The sequence below is a fragment of the Leucoraja erinacea genome, chromosome 1, assembly GCF_028641065.1.
Source record: "Leucoraja erinacea ecotype New England chromosome 1, Leri_hhj_1, whole genome shotgun sequence".
In the NCBI taxonomy this organism is placed as follows: domain Eukaryota; kingdom Metazoa; phylum Chordata; class Chondrichthyes; order Rajiformes; family Rajidae; genus Leucoraja; species Leucoraja erinaceus.
Window position 1 is genome coordinate 108,158,458 of NC_073377.1, and position 22,687 is coordinate 108,181,144.

The window sequence follows — 22,687 nt, forward strand, 5'->3', positions numbered from 1 at the left end:
GCATATTCCAAGCTTGGTCTGAAGAGACTGTATTTTGCAAATCCTTGGAATATCTTTCTCTCGGGCCTAGCTTGGCAGTAGTGGGGGAGGGAAAGGGTGGTACACCTGGCAGAGTACTGATATTACTGTGATATGGTGGGCAGTAGGGGTGTTTGGGAATTGGGCAACTTGACCAACACTTTCTAGGAGGCATCAGATGCTGGGCTTGGCAATGCTTGAATTGATTGTGGATTGTGACTAATGGCAATAGATGAGTAATGCGGACTGCAAATGTTTGAACGGAGGGACTGGGCATTAGGGCTGCCATTGTTCAAAGAGAGAAGAGGAAATAGGACTGGCAATATACTAATCATTATTTGAAGGAGATTCTGGTGATTGTACCTAAATGCAAATGAACACAAGAAAATAGGAGCTGGAATAGACAACTGAACCCCATCAGCCTACCTCTCTGTTCAATTGCTGATCTGTATTGGCCTCAAATTCTCTTTAGTTTAGTGTAGAGATACAGTGTGGAAACTGAGAGATACTAAGTGTACAGTGTCGATCCACCAAGTCCAAGCCGACCAACGATCATCCATACACTAGTTCTATCCTACGCACTAGGGACAATTTACAGAAGTCAGTAACCTACAAACTTGCACGTCTTTGAAATATGGCAGGGAACCTGAGCAGCCAGCGAAAACCAGCGCAGTCACAAGGAAAACATACAAACTCCGTGCAGACAGCATCCATGGTCAGGATTGAACCCAGGTCTCTGCTGCGCCACTGTTCCGCCACTTCTGTGCCAGATCCCAAAACTTTTCAATCTTTCCTCAAACACTCATTTCCTTGATTGGCAATATTTGAAGAGAGAATTGAAGTTTGAAACTGATATTGGTTGATGGAAGAATTGGGCATTATTGGAAGGGATGTTGTAATGTTTTGTTCTTTGATTGGTGATTGTGAATGGAAATGTTTAAAGAAAGGAATTGGGGAATGAGCCTTGCAAAGTTTGAAGGATGGCCAGGACTGCTTTATTTGAAGGAGAGTTTAAGGATTAGGGACTGGTGGTGCTTGAAGGGACATAGGAGATCAGGGCTAATGTCTGAAGGTGGATTGGAATCTTTTACTGGCAATGTGGTGGATGATTGCCGATTGGAATTTATAAAGTTGGAATGGGGGATAGCTGATCAGATCAGAATTTGATAAGGCTGTGTTAGTTCAATTGTTGAGTTTGTACAAAACAGAGATCCATTGGTTTCTGAATGTTAAGTAAATCAAGGGATATGGGGATTGCGCAGGAGTGTGCGTTGGAGATAAGTGGTCTTGAATGATGAATGGTGGAGCATACTTAAAGGGACAGATGCCTACTCCTTCTCGTGTTTATTATGTTCTTACATTTCTCTCTATTGGACAGGAATAGTTTCTTCGACTGGAATTAGGGAGAGAGATGGGAAATCGGAGTGGGATGGGGTTGAGGTTGGAGGGGGAAATGAGGAATCTGGATTCTCAATGGGAACGATGGTGGTGTCAGAGAATCCATCTGAGAATGTGACGCAGTTTCATTGCAATTTTGGGGTTGGGATAACCAAGGACAATGTTATTTACCTGGAAGGCATTTGTCTCTGTTTTAACATATGGGTATAAAGATGAAGTCTCAGGAGTACACACCAACTGGTTCTTCCAGGACGAGGTGCTAGCTTTCAAAAGGTGCAAAACACAGGGAATTACCCCATTCTGGGTGGCCCTGAATGACTTCAGAATGACTCAGTAGAAGAAATGTGAGGATGAATTTTTGGAATGATGCAAAATAACCCAGACATCGTCGCTACTGTGTTTCAGTTGCATCATGCTTAAAATAGAGCATTTTAATAAATGGTGATCAGATTTGTAATTTTTGAGATCTGTTTCAGCATCTTTAAAATTTGGTTCAGGTATTTCCAATGTCAGTATAACTAACCATTTCCCAAGATAGATAACTTAATTTAGAAAGTATTATGGACTACACTAAATAGGGTGGAATACTCATTGAAGTGATGTGGTGCTAAATGCACAAGTTAAGCTGAACAGTACCAATTTACTGTATGAAAAGTAATGTCCTCAATTGGACATGTTTGTCTATCTCATACATATGAAGTGTCTTTCTCCTGTGTTTGATTATCACCCCCTGACGTCTGTATATCACTTACAAAAGTATAACACTAAGGATTTACAGAATCTTTAAAAAAGTGCTTTGATTTTGAGAAATGCAAAAATAATTTCAAATATGGAGGATGACCAGTTTTATTAAAAACAATGTTATTCTCTCATTTAAGTAAGAAGGATGCAAAAATAAGATGCATTTAAGAATTTGTTGATCAGCTGACACATTCATACTGAATGCAGAATAACACAAGTTAATTTTTCAGCTGCCCCACAAATACACATACTGCTTCACGTTATTTCTGTCTGCTGGATGTGTGTGTATGTCTCACCCTGAATGTATTGGGCTGGAAGAGAGTGCCACATTGTCCAAGTTCTCCGTTTCCCAATTTAAGCGATGTGTGGAGTCCTTCTCTGGGCACTTAGCCAGAGCTACCTGTAATTTCAAAATAACATTTCCTTTTAAATCCCAGTTATGAGACTGGTTACACATTGTCAATAAAATTAACACTATTGGGCACACATTTAATGATACAAGTCCATTTCGAAAGACATTCAAAGCCAATTGGATCCAAAGTTATCATTCTGGGAACATTAAAAAAATCTTACAATAAAAGCCTTTACTGTTTATCTGTATAACAATTATGGACAAAACAAATACATTGCTTCATTAAATTGCTTTTTTTTAGTTCCAATAAAAGTAGAAAATATACATTATTTGAAAAGGTTCTGAATGAAATTTAAAATGAAAATCATCAAAGATGTGGCTTTATTTTGTAAAAATGCTTTACTTTAAAAAAAAAAGGTATGAATAGATGTTAAACTAACACGTATTATAAAGTTACATACCTGGTTACTTGTAGCTGTGATTAACTCTTCAATCATGGCACTGTCTCTGTAGTACGGACCATGGCTTGGTGTGTTGGACCTGTCTGAACTGAAGGATCGCAGGCTGATGGATTAGCCAGTTGCCGTGGCAATGCAGCAGCACAGCAATGCAGTGGAATGGGCAGGAGAGTGAAGAAAGCATGCAATTAACATTTTGCAACTTCCAGGGGATTAGGAGCTAACAAAAGGAAAACAAAAATAAGCCTATGGGGACCATTCTGTATATTCAAGTCAAAATATTCGTTCCAGACATTCTGGGAGCAGCAAATAAAATTACCCACAAAGCCTTTTGATAACAATGGATCATTTCAACTGAGTGAATCGTACATTCTGGCCTTTGAAATATAATAGGCTATATAAAGAGAATGTTTGAATAACCATGCTGTATTTTGATTTTGTTTCAATTAAAGTAAACAAATGTATTATAAACATGGAAAGAAAGTGTAGAATATTCCCCGCTGTGCTTTATAAGATACAAAGAGATTGCCGTGCATCAATAGATCATGCCTCCTTCACATGAAACAATTTAACACTTCATTCAAGCTGATCTAACAGAATCAGAAGGCTTTAATGGGGATTTATTTCTAGAAAATAACATGCAAATAATTAAAGAACAATAATCCCAAAATGCAATTAGCTAGCTCTCCTTTGGCTTTGTATAAGCTTTTCAGCAACATAAATGCAGATTATTCAGTGGAAACCCCTGGAAGGTACATGGAGGCAAGTGGTAGTCTGTTACATGCATCTTATAGTAACCATGTGACTATGTTGTGCACTAAAAGTCTGCATAAGCCAGTGTTAACCATGAGCTGAATTCTATGGATGGTGTTCTAACCCTATAAGTGTTCACAGATCTACTTGAGTCACGTTATGAAGAGGTCAGATTGCTTGAGATATTAAAGCAGGGAACTGAAAATTTCATCAAGCCAAATAGTTTGCCATGACAAAAAAGTACTGAGTATAGACGTTGGGAAGTTGTTACAGTTGTACAAAACATTGGTGGCCACGTTTAGAGTAATGTGTTCCGTTTTGGTCACCTTTTTATGAAAGACGTTGTTAAACTGGAAAAGATGCAGAGATGATTTACGAGGATGTTGTCAGATCACAAGGACCTGAGCTATAGGGAGAGGTTGAGCAGTCTAGGACTTTATTTCTTGGAGCACAGGAGGATGATGGGTGATGTTATAGAGTTATTCCTCAAATTCATGATAGGAATATATAGGGTAAATGCACAGTCTTTTACCCAGATTAGGGGAATCAAGAATCATGGGACAGAGATTTAAGGTGAGGGGGCGGGGGAGATTTAACAGGAACCCGATTGGCAACTTTTATACACAATGCATATATGGAACAAGCCACCAGAGGAGTTAATTGTGGCAGGTACTGTCACAACGTTTAAAAAAACATTTGGACAGGTACATGGATAGGATAGGTTTTGAAGGATGCGGGCCAAAGGAAACGGGTGGGACTATTGTAGGTGGGGCATGTTGGTCAGCATGGGGAAGTTGGGCTGAGGGGACATTTTCCACGCTCTGTAATAAGGTGATGCAAGTGAAACAAAGAAGCTAAGACTTGGAAGAGATTGTTTGTTCAAACACACTCATCTAAAGGTGTGAGAGTTGCATAATAAGGTCTTGATTAACATTATCAATTATTGATAGTGTATTCAAACAACAATGAATTGAAAATTTAGAACTTTTAGAATCGTGTACTATTCTGAGAAATAGAAAGAAGGAACTGCCGATGCTGGTTTACGCAAAAGGATACAAAGTGCAGGAGAGCCTCAGCAGGTCAGGGAGCATCTATGGAGAACATGGATAGGTGACTTTTTGGTTATACAGTTGGGCTGTAAGCTACTCAAGCAACATATGAGGTGTTGCTTTTCCAGTTTGTTGTGTGGCCTCACTCTGGCAATGGAGGGGGCCCAGGTCAGAAAGGTCAGTAGAAAGGTCAATGGCAAGGCGAGTTAAAATAGTTAGCAACCAACTCTCAGACATCTCTTACCTACCCCTTGACCATGACAACATAGACTAGCATCAGGCCATCATCTCCCAGATTGTTTCTGATCTCATCGCCTCTGGCAATCTCCCCATCCATAGCCTCCTATCTATCATTCCCCAACGCCACACTGCCCGCTTCAATCTCGATTCCAAATTTCACAACAAGCCCCCTTGCAACCTCATCATCTATGCCTGCCCCAGCCCCATTGAACACATCTCCACATGCCTTGATTCCATCCTATCCTCCTTTATCCAGCCCCTTCCCACCTACATCCAATACAATTCACACACCCTTTAAGTATTCAGTAACTTTCAATTTCTGATCCCCATTGCCTCATCATTATCATGGAGATACAGTGCCTTGCACCTCCATCCCCCACCAGAAAGATCGCAAGACCCTCCCGTGCTTCCTTGAAAAGAGACCCAATCAATTTCCTCTACTAATACTTTACTCCACCTGGTGAAACGTCCTCACCCTCAATAACTTGTTTTTTGACTCCTCTCACTTTCTCCAAGTCAAAGATGTTCACAGGTTGGCACTTTCATGGGTCCCTGCGTTTTTCCCAATTCTTGTATCAGGCTGTGACAGCACCCTATCCTTAGGATGCCGGTCTGATCCCTTTAACTGGCTGACAGACCAGGAGAGGCCAATCCTGAGCATCATTTGGGTCCATCATTGTAACAGTTGGATCCAGTTAGCTGAGATTGTTTGGCCACTTGAGCCTTGTCAACCCACTCCCTATAAACCCCAGGCATTTTGGGGGAGAGGAACAAAATGGAATGACTTCCTTTGAGTTGTGTCCCTTTGTTGCAGGTTTGGGGAAGTCTGAGCCACTGGGACAAAACAGAGACCACCAGTGCCACCATGTGGTCAAGACTGGACTGTTGGGGAAGTGCTAGACAGCCAGTGCCTCTACTGAGGCTAAGACTGATTGGCCAGGGCAAGCCTGAAATTCCAGTACCTCTTCCTGCCCACAGACAGTGAAGGACTGTGCCCACACACACAGAGGCAAAGACTGGCTGCCAGGGTAATCCAGAGACTGTTGGCGTTGCCTCTTTTGGCCCTAACCTGAGCTGACAGGAAGAAGCCTCTACTGCCAGCACCTCCTCTCGAGGCAAGAGTGAATTGCAGGAAGAAGCATGAGATTGCCACGCCTCCTCCTTTTTCAAAGACCAGGACTGGGCTGCTGGGACAAGCCTGAGATCGCCAGCGTCATCGCACATGTGCTCTGACAGTGAGGGACAGTGGTTGCATTCAGTCCTGGATTTTCTTACCACTGTAAATAAAATATATCATGCAAGTTCAACCTACTGCGACTGTCTGTGTAGTCACTGCTGAACCCAAAGTCATTTGCATACGCCACAATGCGTACACTGGCATTATCCCTCAATTCCTTCGCTGCTGAATTGACAATTATATTGAGATTTAATTAACTTGGCCCCTACGTTCCACCCTGTCCCCAAATTCACTTGGACTGTCTCTGACACCTCTCTCCCCATTCTTGATCTCTCTGTCTTCATCTGACGTCGACTGCCTGATGTCTACTATAAACCTTTCGACTCCCACGGTTATCTGGATTACACTTCCTCCCACCTTGTCCCCTGCGCAGACACTATTTCCCACTCACAATTCTTCTGCCTTCATTGCATCTGCTCCAAGATGAAGCTTTCTATTCCAGGACATCTGGCGATATCCTCTATTTTTTAGTAAATATGTTTCCCCCTATCCCTTCTGTGATAGATGGATCCTCCACCACTCCCCCCTGTGTGTCCTGTGGTTCTGCTCTCTACTGCCAGATGGAACAAGGATGGAGTTCCCCTGGTAATTGCCTTTCACCTCACCAGCCTCTGCATCCAACACAACATCCTCCAACATTTGTTTCACCTCCAACTTGATCCCACTACCAGTCACATTTTCCCATCTCCAACCTTTTCTGCCTTCTGCAGGGACCACTCCCTTCGCAAATCTACCTTTCGCACACAAACCACCCTCTGCCTAGGTATCCACAGAAGATGTAACCCCTGTTCCCCTACTTCCTGCCTCGCCTCCATCCAGGGACACCAGCAGACCTTTTAAATGAGACAGATATTCAAGTCCACCTCCTCTAGCTCATCTACAGCATCTGGTGTTTCCCGTGTTGGCCTCCTGTACATCGGCAAGACCAAGCATTGACTCTGTGACCGTTTCACCAAAGACTTGCGCTCGGTCCGCCAAGACTTACTGAATCTCCTGGTTGCCATCCATTTTAACTCTCCTTCTCATTTCCATACTGACCTTTCCATCCTGGGCCTCTTCCATTGACCACTGGAGGAACAGCTCGTCAAATTCTGCTTGGGTAGTTGGGAATTGTTCAATTTTCGCTAACCTTCCACCCCTTTACTCCCCTACCTTCCCCTTTATGTACCTCACCTGGACTCCAATCTATTTATCTCCTTGCCCTCCCTCGCCTCTTACATTCCTTTCACTTGCTTCACAATTTGTAACTCTACAATCAGTCTGCCTCACACCCTCTGCTTTTATCATTTGGCCTTGTTCCAACCATCTGCCTATCACAAGCTCCCCTCGCCTGTTACCTGCCATGCTTTTTCCTGCCTCTCCTCTCTCCCAGCTTTCCTGCCCGTATCCATTACTTCCCATTTACTTCACTTTTTGTACCCTAATTCAGTCATCTTCATATTTATAAAATTTCCTTTACAAACAAGAACGTGCATTTTGGTAGCTTTAATTTAACAGAATTTTCCATTGGACCTAATTTTTAGTTTTAGAGATAAAGCGCAGAAACAGACCCTTCGGCCCACCACATCTGCATCGATGAGCAATCCCTGCACACTAGCACTATCCTACACTCTAGGGACAATTTACAATTATACCTAGCCAATGAGCCTACAAACCTGTGGGTCTTTTGAGCGCAAGGGTGTGTGGAGTCCTACCAGAACCATTTTAGGAATTCTGTCACTTATATCTAGAATTATGGCTCCTTGTTTGTTTTCCTAAATTAAAAAACACTTCTTTCATGAATAATCCTTGCAGAACTATACATTCAAGCAAATTATCCACCGTTTTTGTACAGTTGATATAATGGTGACAGGCTATCCTTAAAAAAAATTCCACTGCAGCAAACAATCTATTTTCTTTAAATTGGAGTCGATCCCAAAAAGATGCTGTCATAAGGATGAACACAAGAAGCCCAAGAATAACATTTGTTTTTTTTAATGGTCACTGTCCAGTCATCCTGTCATATTTACCACAATGCGGAACTCCCGCCCAGCCTTCAATAAAATAATGTCCTGAAAATATTGGCATCCTCCTAACCTCCTTACAATGACCTTTGTGCTTTGCTTAGATTTGGAATCAAATATTCAAGATGTCAGCGCATATAAATTTCTGAAAAATCCCAATTAAAATTATATGTAATCAAACAGCGATCAATAATTTTATAAAGCACCAAGTTTTTCTTTGTGTTGTATTATATTTTTGCTTCAGCATTTAGAGTTTCCTTTGTACATTTCTCTGTGATTTTCACTGAGTGGCTCAAGTAGAAATGTGCTCTGAAGGGGTTAAGAGTATGTTTTGTTCATTCGAGTCTAAAGATAGCAAGATCAGTGATGAAGATGTAAGGGAGAACTGACGCTGTGCCACCCCCATCCCCCTAGGGTTAAGTATTACCTTAAGGTGGCAGCTAAATAAGTCAGCGTAACAAGAAACCTACATGGATGGATTCAGTACATAGTTTATGTGGCATAACAAAAGATTATTAATGGACAGACAAATCATGTAACCATTTTCAAAGGATGTTATTAAAGCTTTCATTAAAAGCAATTCAACATTTAGAAAATAACGTTCATAATTTATATAGTTAAAACATAGGTTTTATCTAATTCTTAACAGGAAAGCAGTAGATGTCAGAAACGGCAATAATAATATTCAGCATAAACACTAAAATAGGTGATCACGGTTAACAGTATATATATATATTATATATATATATATGTGGCTGCCAGCGAAATAAAAACAAACTGCATTTAAATTTGTTTTAACAACAAATACCTGGAGGAAAACAAATTGAGTCCCTGCAGCAAGAATGCATTCCTAAACATATACACCCAGCAACCCACTGCTGTGGAAAAATATAAAATAATAATCAAGCTTCAACCCAACTCTCCCCTCCCACCCCTATCAAGTCAATCATTGGTAGGCTCCTGCTGAATAATCTAAGATGCTGAATCTCAGGCCAGCAGTCACAGGAAAATGAAGGCAGTAATGGCAGCAATTTCAGCATTATTCCAGTTTTATAACCCCAGCTTGATGTGAGCAGCTCAGCAGCAAACATTCAAAACCATCAGAGTGATGCAGCAATGGAAATAGGTCGAGTGCACAAAGTGAAAGCCTCTACCCTCTACCACAAGCAGCATTGTTGTACCAGCAAATGTGGATTGTAGACAGCCACAGCACTGTGACAATATTCTTGTGCCAACACCACCTACCTGTTTACAGCACTAAGTGAAAGCATATGGAAAGGAGGGAAAATAGCACCGATGAAGGATGGGTGGCAGAACAATGACGACAGAAATATTTCACTCACACAGTCATTCACACATGTACATACACATAAACATACTTATGTTCACAGATGTATATATATATTCATATAAATACACTCATACACATAAATATTCAGACAGGTAAATGCACACCCTGCACACCCTACACACACACACACACACACAGACTCACACAAGTACACACTTACACATGTACACATTCACATGCGTACATACATTTACGCATATACATACACTCACACCTATGCATACACTCACATGTGTACATGCGCACACATGCATACTCACCCGTAAGTACATAGTCACACACATACAATCACAAAGAGAACAAAGAAGGGAAGAGATTGAACTTTTTTTTAGGCTTTCATCTCAGTGAGGAATGTGGAAGAGTCACAGTGGTGGATGTTTATGTTGAAATGTATTTTGTGTGTCTTGTTGCTTTTTATTGGTATGACTGTATGGCAAATCAAATTCCTCGTATGTTGCAAAACATACTTGACAATAGACAATAGAAAAATAGGTGCAGGAGTAGGCCATTCGGCCTTTCGAGCCAGCACCGCCATTCAATGTGATCATGGCTGATCATCCCCAATCAGTACCCTGTTCCTGCCTTCTCCCCATATCCCTTGACTCCACTATCTTTAAGAGCCCTATCTAGCTCTCTCTTGAAAGGATCCAGAGAACTGGCCTACACCGCCCTCTGAGGCGGAGGAATCCACAGACTCACAACTCTCTGTGTGAAGAAGTGTTTCCTCGTCTCCGTTCTAAATGGCTTACCCCTTATTCTTAAACTGTGGCCCCTGGTTCTGGACTCCCCCAACACCGGGAACATTTTTCCTGCCTCTAGCGTGTCCAAGCCCTTAATAATCTTATATGGTTCCATAAGATACCCTCTCATCCTTCTAAACTCCAGAGTATACAAGCCCAGCCACTCCATTTCTCTCAGCGTATGACAGTCCCGCCATCCTGGAATTAACCTTGTAAACCTACGCTGCACTCCCTTAATAACAAGAATGTCCTTGGCTAATAAAGTATTATTATGATTATGCACGTGCATATACACACACAGAAACATGTATGTATGTGCACAGGCACCCATACAGACTCACCCATTCGCCTACGATCACACGCATACGTGCACACACTCGCATGCATATATATGTACATACACTCACATATGTACATACATTCGCACACAAACATCCACTCACACACAAATACATACATACACAAACATATGCATACTCACATAAATGCATACATAACAACAATGTTAACAGACAGATCAAAAAGTGCTATTTTACTATTAATCATGTATTGAAATTATGGGTTCAACTGAACAGTTAGAAGGATGGAGTTTTTTCTTGGAAAACTCAGAGCATCAACCCATAAAACCCAGACACACTTTACTGACACTGAGGTACAAACATACCTATTTAGAATAAAACAAAAAGTTAGCAGAAAATAAGTCAAAAACACGGTTAGTAACAGATAATGGCAATATCCAAGGCCTCATAATTTTAAATGCAGCTTGATACCGTACCAAAGTACTAAGCTATATATTTTTAACAATCTAATTCAGCAATGTTTTCATTATTCCATGAGACTTTATCTCTCTTTCTCTTCACACAGATGTGACCTGACCGGGTGAGCACTTCCAGTATTTTCTGTTTTTATTTTAGATTTCTAGCATCTACAAGATTTATCTTCTGATTCGGGCTGATGCACACATTCTGATGTCGGGCTGATGCACACATTCTGATGTCGGGCTGATGCACACATTCTGACGGGCTGATGCACACATTCTGAAGTCGGGCTGATCCACACATTCTGACGTAGGGTTGAAGCGCACACATTATAGAACCGATATCAGTAATTAACATGCTAACAATTCCAAGACACTGTGCATTGAACTTGAAAAATTATATATTGTCGTGCCATCCAGAACATCATTTTCAATTAAGTTCACACTAATTTACATGTATCTTAAGTACGAAAGCCAAAACACAAAATTTGCAAAAGGTCAAACTAAATCTCCATCCATCCAAGAGTCCATCCATCTACAGGCCATCCATCCAAGAGTCCGTACTTCACAATGTTATGAGCAATGAAATTCATTAGACAAGAGATTATTTTGCTGAGATATTTGAACGAGTAACAGTGCAAATATTAATTCTCCCACAAATCTTCGAGACCCAAAAGAACCAAACTGAAACTTACACCGACTCTCATTTATTTCATGCAGCATAGGCATGTACAGATTTTTAAACGTTCCCTGGATGGTAAAAAAGGTTGCTCAATTCACGTGGATCCTAATTGGCAGGTAGAAATGCCACTTTCTTAGAAAGTGAACTAAATAACAATAACCGAAAACCTATTTTAAAATACTCATGAATAATAATCCTATCAATTATGAACAGACCGTTCGCAAATCAATGTTGTGGCTGAGCCGACGATGAGATTTTAAACTACATTCGTTCCAATAGCCACTATTCTGTACTTCCACTTCCACAGCACTGTCCAACTCCACCAGTTTACCTTCTGCTCACACATTTATCCAAGGCATTATTATCTCTACTCTTATTTCTACTATTGCTCTCTTGTCAGGCCTTCCTTCTTTCAACCTGAATTAATTCTGTTGAGGCTTGTTCACCCACTGTTACAGAGTCATACAGTCGTAAGGCATGGAAACAGGCCCTTCGGCCCAACTTGCCCATGTCAACCCAGATGCCCCATCTACACTAGTCCCACCTGCCCATGTTTGGCCTCTATCCCTCTAAACCTTTCCTATCCCTGAACCTGTCCAAATGTCTTTTGAATGTTGTTATAGAACTTGCCTCAAATACCTCCTCCTGCAGCTCAATCCATATACCTGTGAGACAAAGTCGCTCCTCGGGTTCCTATTAAATCTTTCCCCTCTCACCTTAAACTTACGTCCCTGATATCCGATTCCTCCAACTCTGGGTAAAAGACTATGCATTTAGCCTATTACTCTCATGATTTTATAGACCATAAGATCATTTTCATGCTCCTGCGCTCCAAGGCCTAGCCTGCCCAACCTCTTCCTGTAGCTCAGACCCTTGAGTCTTGGCAACATCCTCGTTAATCTTCTCTGCACTCTTTCCAGCTTAACAATATCATTCCATAGTAGGGTGACCAAAACTGAACACAATACTCTAAATGAAGAAGAGGTCGATCAGCCATGACTGAATGGCAGAGCAGACTTGATGGACCAAATGGCCTAATTCTGCTCCTATTACTTTTAACCTTATGACTTAGCAAGGCATTTGACTTTAGTCATGCGGAAATAGAAACATAGAAACTAGACCATTCGATGCATTTTGATCATGGCTCCCAACTGTATCCCGCCTGCCTTCTCTCCATACCCTCTGATCCCCTTAGCCACAAGGGCCTCTAACTCCCTCTTAAATATAGCCAATGAACTGGCCTCGACTACCCTCTTTCCAGAGATTCACCACTCTCTGTGTGAAAAAAGTTCTTCAGGTTTTTTTAAAGGATTTCCCCCTTATCCTTAAGCTGTGACCCCTTGTCCTGGACTTCCCCAACATCGGGAGCAATCTTCCTGCATCTAGCCTGTCCAACCCCTTAAGAATTTTGTAAGTTTCTATAAGATTCTCAGCTCCTAACTAGAGAGTATAAACCAAGTCTATCCATCATAAGACAGTCCTCATCCCAGGAATCAGTCAACCTAGGCAATAATGTCCTTCCTCAGATTTGGAGACCAAAACTGTAGGGACCCTGTACAACTGAACCAAAACATACCATAGGGGGGGGGGCCACCAAAATGGATAACCTCACATTTATCCACATATACTGGAAAGTCACCTTGAAGCTAACACTGGGGGTCATCCGCAAAGGAAATATTGCCTTCATTTCCCTCATCCAGATCATTAATATATATTGTAAATAGCTGGGGTCCCAGCACTGAGGCGGTACCCCACTAGTCACTGCCTGCCATTGTGAAAAGACCCGGGGGGGGGAACGGAAGAGGGGGGGGGTGGTTGCCGGAGGTTGCAAATGAGGGGGGGGGAAGGTAAGACCTTACAGGGGGGGCACAGAAACCTTGGGTGGGGCGCAAAGTCTCGAGAGGTTTCCGTTCAGGTTTCCTAAGTGGGACAGGGGCATTACACTAACCTACACGCACTAGGGACATTATACCAAGATTTAAGAAGTGTGGGGGGAAACTCCATACAGGGGGGGTTAGGCAGCAAGAGGGGGGGCCGAAATTGAGAACTGGGGGAGGGTGCCGGTGGAAGTTGTTTCTCAATTGAAGTCCTGCGACTAGTGGTGTGTCTCAGGGATCAGTGCTGGGCCCTTTGTGGTTTGTGGTTTTTATCAACGATTTGATTGAGAATGTACAAGGCTCGATTGTCATGTTTGCAGATGACCAGAAAGTGGGTTGGCATTGTAGATTGTGAAGATGGCTAACAAATATTGCCCTGGAACATTATACTGCCAGTCCTGTCCCTCCCTTAGTCACCTGTATCTATCCACACATTTAATTCATCCACCTTATCAGCCAACTCGCTCGCATTGAAATAAATGCAATATAATTCAACAGTCTTCCATCACTCCCTGCCATGCCCCCACATATATTGTCTCGCAAACTTGCTTTCATCACTTTCCCTACCAACTTCCAGCCTCTCAGCTGCCAGAGTCCTGCACTGGATCCCATCCCTTCTGCCAATCCAGTCGAAACTCTCCTGGGTGGCAAGGATAGTGGTTCCCCTCCAGTTGAGATGCAAACCATCAATATTGTACAGACCAACTGCCCCAGGAGGGGGGGAAAAGAGGGGGGGGGGGAAGGGGGGGGAAGGGGAGGGGAGGGGGAAAGGGGGGGGGAAAGAGGGGGGGGGGAAAGGGGGGGGAAAGGGGGGGGGGAAAGGGGGGGAAAGGAGGGGGGAAAAAGAGGGGGGGAAAGAGGGGGGGGAGGGGAGGGAGGGAGGGGAAGGAGAGGAGGGGTATAGGGGGGGGGTGGAAGGGAGAGATGGAGGTGTGAACGAGGGGGGTTAACAGAGGGGAAAGGGGAGAGAGAAAAGAGAGGGGGGGAGTAAAAAGGGGGGGGGGAGGGTTATCTGAGTCTTTCCAAATCAACAGCAATTTTTTTTTTAACGCGGTCAAAAATCTGTCAAAATTCGCGGAGTAAATAACCGCAAACTTTTAAAATTGTAAAGAAATTAGTGCCGGAAAAAAAACAGGAAGTAACAAACGTGGAAAAGCAACGTTAGAAATATATTAAAAAATTTAAAAAGCGCTGTCTTTGAAATTAAATGTTATCTTTAAGAATTTGTACGGTTAAGTGAGACACTGGACAGTCTTTAAAGGACAAAAAATGCAACGTTTTTGAAGTTAAACCAAAAGAATGTTCAATCAGACTCTTATCTTTAGAAACTTGGAAGTCAGCATTAAGCCTCATTCATGAAAGTAAGCAAGCCGGGAAGCTCGTGAGTGCTCGGGAGCGCTCGTGACCTCGGAAGCCCTCGGGAGCTGCAGTACAGAGCCCACTTGCTCATTCTTTCAGGATCTTTTGAAGAACGGGGGGGGGTGAGGAGGGGCCGAGGGGGGGTGACGTCACTCGCTGCGCCTGGAACATAGCGCAGGAGGCCGCGAGGAGCACAGCCATTGTGACGTCATCAGCAAGACCATCTTGTTTATTTTCCAAGTTATTTGAAATTTTTGAACATTTTCATAACTAACTCGAGAAATAATGCATGAAATTTTCAGATAAGGCGATTTTTGACGTCATGGCGTAAATCTCTATCGGAATGTGTAGAAATTTCACCATTCGCGCATTGTGTTTCCAAGGAGATCACACACACACACATTTTCATAAGTATAAAGATGATTAGGTGGGGAAACATTTTATGTATCTCATTTGGGATTTATATAATGGATTGATAGCCTTAATCTAAACACCAAAGCGGAATAACACAGATATTACACTGGAAAAACATCTGACATCGCTAAGAATCAAAATTTGGCAGAACTTCATGTTTATGGACCCTCCTAAAGTGCAGTTTTGACAGCCGGACATCTTCCAAAATGTTTGCATAAAATCTTACTGATTTTATGAGGTCACAAAGGCTCAGGCCCACACATAAGAGCATGTTTTGTTAGCTTCTTGGCAGCAGACATACAGCATTTCACACAAACACAGAAATATCTCTTAGCAAATTTTTTTTTTTTAAAGCCTTATAACCATAACCATATAACAATTACAGCACGGAAACAGGCCCTCTCGGCCCTACAAGTCCGTGCCTTCTATCAGTTTTTGCAGCATTTTGATCAAGCTTGTCAAAACAAACAGACTGAATCTACCTGTCTGAGCGCTCTCCAAGACGTCCTAATCCTCTGTACATCATATTGTCCAGATAGTGACTGCTGGGAAGAGAATCATCTCCAAGCTCTTTTAGGTCCTCTGGTCTAAGGTACTCTCCTCCATCACCTGTCATTGTGTCATCTCCTTTGGGGTCAAAATACAGTTGATCAATCAGCAGAATGGTTGAAGTTGTCATTGGATGCCAAAATTAAAAAAACACACAGCTGTAATCTACTCATTCACAGTAAAGCAGCATTGGAACAACAACTGCTTATTACTAAGACTTGAGGAAAATGTAGTAAGGACCTACTAGAGGCAATACATCACAACAGAACTTCCACAGCAATAAGCTAGACCTTGGATGACCATTTATTATTATCAAATGGTTGCCTAAAGTAAACATGTTAATTGACATCGTCCCAAAATCCATTTCCTGGATTCTGCCTTTCAAAATTATCTACAGAATTTTATGTATGGATAAACGGAACTGAAAAATCAATTATGTAGTGTTGTAAACCAAAAGATAAATTGACAAAATCCAGGATGCACAAATGGAAAATTGTGCTCTTCATGTTTAATTGCAAAAATGTCAATATACCCCAAGGCTTTTATGGTGTGCTTTGTTTAACAGAAGTGTTCGGTTATACTCTGCAATAACGTTCCAGGGGGAATATTGTTGGCACCTATTTCCCCTCTCCAGTCCAACAATGATTTGCAAACAGAAGTACTCAATCTGCAATTCATTATGTCAGAAATGTAGACACAAGAGACTGCAGATGTTGCAATCTCGAGTTAAAAACAAAGTGTGCAGGAACGCAATAGGTCAGGCAGCATCGGTGGAGGGGAATGGATAGATAAAACTTTGAAGACCATAACATTATTTGTTCATTTAGAAACATTAAAAAAAAATAGGTGCAGGAGTAGGCCATTTGTCCCTCGAGCCAGCACTCTCATTCAATATGGTCATCAGTACCCTGTTCCTGCATTTTTCCCATATCCCTTAATTCCTTCAGCTCTAAGAGCTAAATCTAACTCTCTATTGAATACATCCAGTGAATTGGCCTCTATTGCATTCTGTGGCAGCAAATTCCACAGACTCACAACTCTCTGGGTGAGGACGTTTTTCCTCATCTCAGTCCTAAATGGCCTAACCCTTATTCTGAAACTGTGACCCCTGGTTCTGGACTCCCACAACATCAGGAACATTTTTCCTGCATCAAGCCTGTCCAATCCTTTAAGAATTTTATATGTTTCTATATGATCTCCTCTCATCCTTCTAAATTCCAGTGAATACAAACCCATTCTTTCATCATATGTCAGTCCCGCCATCCCGGGAATTAACCAAGTGAACCTATGCTGCACTCCCTCAATATCAATAATGTCCTTCCTCAAATTAGGAGACCAAAATTGCGTACAATACTCCAGGTGCGGTCGCACCAGGGCTCTGTACAACTGCAGTAGGATCTAAACTCCTAAACTTGCTCCTAGGACTTGCTCCTAAAATCAAATTATCTCACAGTGAAGGCCAACATGCCATTAGCTTTCTTCACTGCCTGCTGTACCTGCATGTTTACTTTCAGTGATTGATGTACAAGGACTCCCAAGTCTCGTTGCACCTCCCTTTTCCTAATCTGACACGATCTAGATAACAATCTGCTTTTCTGTTCTTGCCACTAAAGTGGATAACCTCACATTTATCCACATTATACTGCATCACCCATGTATCTGCCCACTCACCCAACCTATCCAAGTCACCCTGCCGCCTCATAGCATCCTCATCGCAGCTCACACTGCCACCCAGCTTTGTGTCATCCGCAAACTTGGAGATGTCACATTTAATTCCCTCGTTTAAATTATTAATATATATTGTAAATAGCTGGGGTCCCAGCATCGAGCCTTGTGGCACCCCGCTAGTCACTGCCTGCCATTCTGAAAAGGACCTGTTAATTCCTACTCTTTGCTTCCTGTCTGTCAACCAGTTCTCTATCCATGTCAATATCCAATCACCAATACCATGTGCTTTAATTCTGCACACTAATCTATTGTGTGGGACCTTGTCAAAGGCTTTTTGAAATAAAGGGAGAGCCAGATACACCACATCCACTGGCTCTCCCTTATCCATTCTACTTGTTACATCTTCAAAAAATTCCAGAAGACTAGTCAAGCATGATTACCCCTTCATAAATCCATGCTGACTTTGTATGATCCTGCACTGCTTTCCAAATGCGCTGCTATTACATCTTTAATAATTGACTCCAGCATCTTCCCCACTACCGATGTAAGGCTAACTGGTCTATAATTCCCTGTTTTCTCTCTCCCTCCTTTCTTAACAAGTGGAGTTACATTGGCTACACTCCAGTCAACAGGAAACGATCCAGAGTTGAGAGAACATTGGAAAATGATCACCAATGCATCCACGGTTTCTAGAGCCACCTCCTTGAGTACTATGGGATGCAGACCATCTGGCTCTAGGGATTTATCTGCCTTCAGTGCCAACAGTTTACCTAACACCATTTCTTGACTAATGTGGATTCCCTTCAGTTCCTCCTTCCCACTATATCCTCGATCCCCTAGTATTTCTGGGAGATTGTTTGTGTCTTCCTTTGTGAAGACAGAACCAAAGTACTTGTTTAACTGTTCTGCCATTTCCTTGTTTCCCATTATAAATTCACCTGTCACTGGTTGTTAGGGTGCTGCCTGACCTGTTAAGTTCCTCTTGCAATCTGCATTTACGTCAAAAATGGATCTTGAATTTTCAAGTTCTCTGCTCTAGCCTAGATGGACAACATCATATCTTTGTGCCCTATTGGAGAACTGGTCAAAGAATGCTCTGACAGCCTTTGACAGAAGGCAAATTTGGGGTCAGAAATGTTATTCTTCTGTCAATGTTGTTACTGACTTGGAAAGCCTTGGAATGTCTCTGGTATTCTAAAAGTATTAAAACTATTACAATTACAATAATTAATATATAAATAAGAGTAAAATAAAGTTAAACGCCCAATAATAGTTGAAGCCAGCAAGCTTAAGTTGCCTTCCTCTTTGCCTCCTGAGCTGAAAGAGATCCAGCACTAAACGTGACCCAGCATTGGGTTGGTGTGGAGATCCCCCAGTGTAAAGCTGGGGATTTGTAGCTTGACAGGGCTCTGTCACTGATCTCCATGGCGAATCCAGTGGCAAAACAAACAGATTAATCTCTCACCAATCTGTCAGTAAGGTTACACAGAAAAGCTGGAGAAACTCAGTTTGTTTGTAGTGAGTTAGTGTGAATTAGGGATTATTAGAATGGCTGAATGGTACAGCTAAAAACACAATAGATTGGTCGATTGAAAAATCTGCCGGTATGAAGCGCAATAATGTCAATTCTGATAATTGAAAGATATCGACTGTGGCTATAATTTTATGAACATTTACAATTAATAATGTTAATCAAAAAAACAGACATCTCTCACTGTGATCACACCCGAGGCCTTTGCTCAATGAGATTGTTAATTCCTTGTACAATGTGAACAGTAATTAGAAAGAACATAGCAGTTAATCAGATGGAGTTTTATTTTTCCTTGTGGAAATTGTTCAAACATTACTCAATACTCCCCATCTCCATTAGACTGAGCAAACGTGGATGAAATAAACATGTTCAGATCTGCATTGGATTCAACTTGCAGTGCTTGTGTCTAAATCATTGAAGCTCCTTCATCATAAGGGTTTTTTGTTACTTCCAGCTTTGAACAAGTTCAGATACTTCTTGCTCAAAAGGTAACAAAGAATGTTTTTTCAATTAATTTATTTTGCCGATCTCTGTGCTCACCAGTTTGGGGTTTGATTCCAAATACAAGCATCTTATTTTCACAATAGTTTGTAAGACTTCAATTCAAAAAGGTTGAAGGTTGTCAGAGGCATTAGAGGGGCTCTCAACAGCCATCAGAGGATGAATTGTCCAGGTTTCAACTGACTGAGGGTACATATTTTAAGTAGGACAATCTCATTATAGTCATAGAATAAGAGTAATACCGGCTCTACAGCTCTGGTTGAGCTGGTGCCTCACAGTGCCAGAGACATAGGTTCAATCGTCATCTTGGGTGCTCTCTGTATGGAGTTTGCATGTTCTCCCTATGACCGCATGGGGTTCCTCCCAGTCCTCCCGTTTCCTCACATATCACAAAGATGTGTGGGTTTGTAGGTTACTTGACCTCTGTAAATTGCCTTAGCATCTAGGAAGTGGATTCAACAGTGGGATAACATAGAACTAGTGTGAACGTGTGATTTATGGTTGGAGACACAAAATGCTGGAGTAACTCAGCAGGACAGGCAACATCTCTGGTTAGAAGGAATGGGTGACATTTCGGGTCAAGACCCTTCTTCAGACTGAGAGTCGGCGAGAGGGACACACAGAGAAAAAGGAGGGTAAGGTGTAAAAAGGAGACATCAAAAGAGATGTAGATCAAGGAAAATGTAGAATAGCTCATTGTTAGATGGGAGAAGGTGACAACGAAGCAAACAGAGATAAAAGTTAATTGGGTACAGTCAGACTAGTGGAGAACTAGGAAGAGGAGGGATGGAGAGAGAGGGAAAGCAAGGGTTACTTGTAGTTAGAGAAGTCAATATTCATACTGCTGGCGTGAAGGCTGCCCAAGCAAAGTATGAGGTGTTGTTCCTCGCTGGGCCTCACTGACAGTGGAGGAGGCCCAGGACAGAAAGGTCAGTGTGGGAATGGGAGGGAGAGTTAAACTGTTTAAAAACTGTGAGATCAGGTAGATTTAGTCGGACTGAGCGGAGGTATTCAGCAAAACGATCGCTGAGCCTGCGCTTGGTCTCGCCAATAAATAGAAGTCCACACCTGGAACAGCGGATACAGTAGATGAGGTTGGAAGAGGTGCAAGTGAACCTCTGCCTCACTTGAAAAAAACTGTGGGGGTCCTTGGATGGGGCCAAGGGGGGTGGGGGTACAGGGACAGGTGCTGCATCTCCTGCGGTTACTGGGGAAATTACCTGGGGAAGAGATGGTTTGGGTGGGAAGGGACGAATTAACAGGAGTTACGGAGGGAACCGTCTCTGCAGAAAGCGGAAAGGGGTGGAGATGGGAAGATGTTGGACGTGGTGAAAATGTTGGAGCATTATGTGCTGTACGTGGCGGCTGGTGGGGTGGAAGGCGAGGACAAGGGGGACTCTGTCCATGTTGCGGCTGTGGGGAGGGGGCGCAAGAGCAGAGTGCGGGATATCAAGGAGACCCTAGTGAGGGCCTCATCTATGATGGGGAGGAAAACCCCCATTCCCTAAAGAATGAGGACATCTCAGATGTCCTGGTGTAGAACACCTCATCTTGGGCGCAGATGTGGCATAGATGGAGGAATTGGGAATAGGGGGTAGAGTCTTTGCAGGAGGCAGGGTGGAAAGAAGTGTAGTCTATATAGTTGTGGGAGTCAGTGGGTTTATAATAGTTGCGAGTCGATAGTCCATCTCCTGTGATGGAGACGGTGAGATCAAGAAATGATATGGAGATGTCAGAGAGGGTCCAAGTGAATTTGGTATAGGATCGGTGAGTCAAAGGGCTTGTTTCCATACTGCATCTCTAAACTAAACTTGTCCATGCCAATAAAGATTCTTCCCAAAGCTGGCCTTATTTACCCACCAGCCCATAACTCTCTTACTTTTCCTCAACATCAACATGTCTAAATTACTTTTAAACATTCTAATTCTCCTTTTTTTTACCGGCGGCTTGTTCCATACATCTACCCTTCTCTGTTAAAAAATATGCCCATGGACGAGTGCTTTCGATGTGCTAAGCAGAGCCTATGGCCAGACTATTCCTCCAAACCCACTGTCAGCTATTTTTGGTATTCCTCCCAACACCAACCTCTCTGTTGCGTTGAAGCGGGTCCTGGCTTTTACAACCTTGTTAGCCCGGAGACTGATTTTGCTTAACTGGAGGCTTACCTGTCCCCCGACACACGCCCGCTGGATCAAGGAGGTGCTCTACAACTTAAAGCTTGAAAAACTTAGGTTCTCTCTGAAAGGCTCTGCCAAGACATTCCTAGATACATGGAACCCTTTCCTGGAACTTGTTAACTGTCTTAACTTGTTTCCGGACTCGGAAGAGGACTGAGTGCCCTCTATCACTGCTCTGTCTTATTGCAGCTGACTATCCCGGCCTGCTATCATTGCCCCACATGCAAATTTTCTGTCATTTTGTTTATCTTATCGTAATTTGTGTGGATGTGTACGTATGTGAGTGTTGTTTGTCCCCGGGTGGCGAGGGTGGGTAAGGGTAAGGGTAAATCGGAGGGTTGAGTATAGAAGTTGGGTTGTAATGTTAAAATTGTACAAGGCATTGTTGAGGCCAATTCTGGAGTATGGTGTACAATTTTGGTCGCCTAATTATAGGAAGGATGTCAACAAAATAGAGAGCGTACAGAGGAGATTTACTAGAATGTTGCCTGGGTTTCAGCAACTAAGTTACAGAGAAATGTTGAACAAGTTAGGGCTTTATTCTTTGGAGCGCAGAAGGTTAAGGGGGGACTTGATAGAGGTTTTTAAAATGATGAGAGGGATAGACAGAGTTGACGTGGAAAAGCTTTTCCCACTGAGAGTAGGGAAGATTCAAACAAGGGACATGACATGAGAATTACTGAAGTTTAGGGGGGTAGGGTAACATGAGGGGGAACTCTTTACTCAGAGAGTGGTAGCTGTGTGGAATGAGCTTCCAGTGAAGGTGGTGGAGGCAGGTTCGTTTTTTTCATTTAAAAATAAATTGGATAGTTATATGGATGGGAAGGGAATG

The 22,687-nt window shown here is 42.4% G+C and overlaps 1 protein-coding gene across 4 annotated transcripts in view; it reads right to left on the reverse strand.

Annotated features, from left to right (window-relative positions):
• Positions 1-22,687, reverse strand: part of LOC129700480 (ankyrin-2-like) — a 634,003-nt gene that overhangs the window by 120,802 nt on the left and 490,514 nt on the right. For all 4 annotated transcript variants that reach the window (XM_055641008.1, XM_055640993.1, XM_055641017.1 and 1 more), the window contains 3 exons: positions 15,912-16,056; positions 2,971-3,073; positions 2,454-2,557 (listed from right to left, as the gene is read on the reverse strand). In XM_055641008.1, coding sequence (XP_055496983.1) covers positions 2,454-2,557; positions 2,971-3,073; positions 15,912-16,056 — 352 coding nt within the window. The remainder of the gene's footprint in view (positions 1-2,453; positions 2,558-2,970; positions 3,074-15,911; positions 16,057-22,687) is intronic.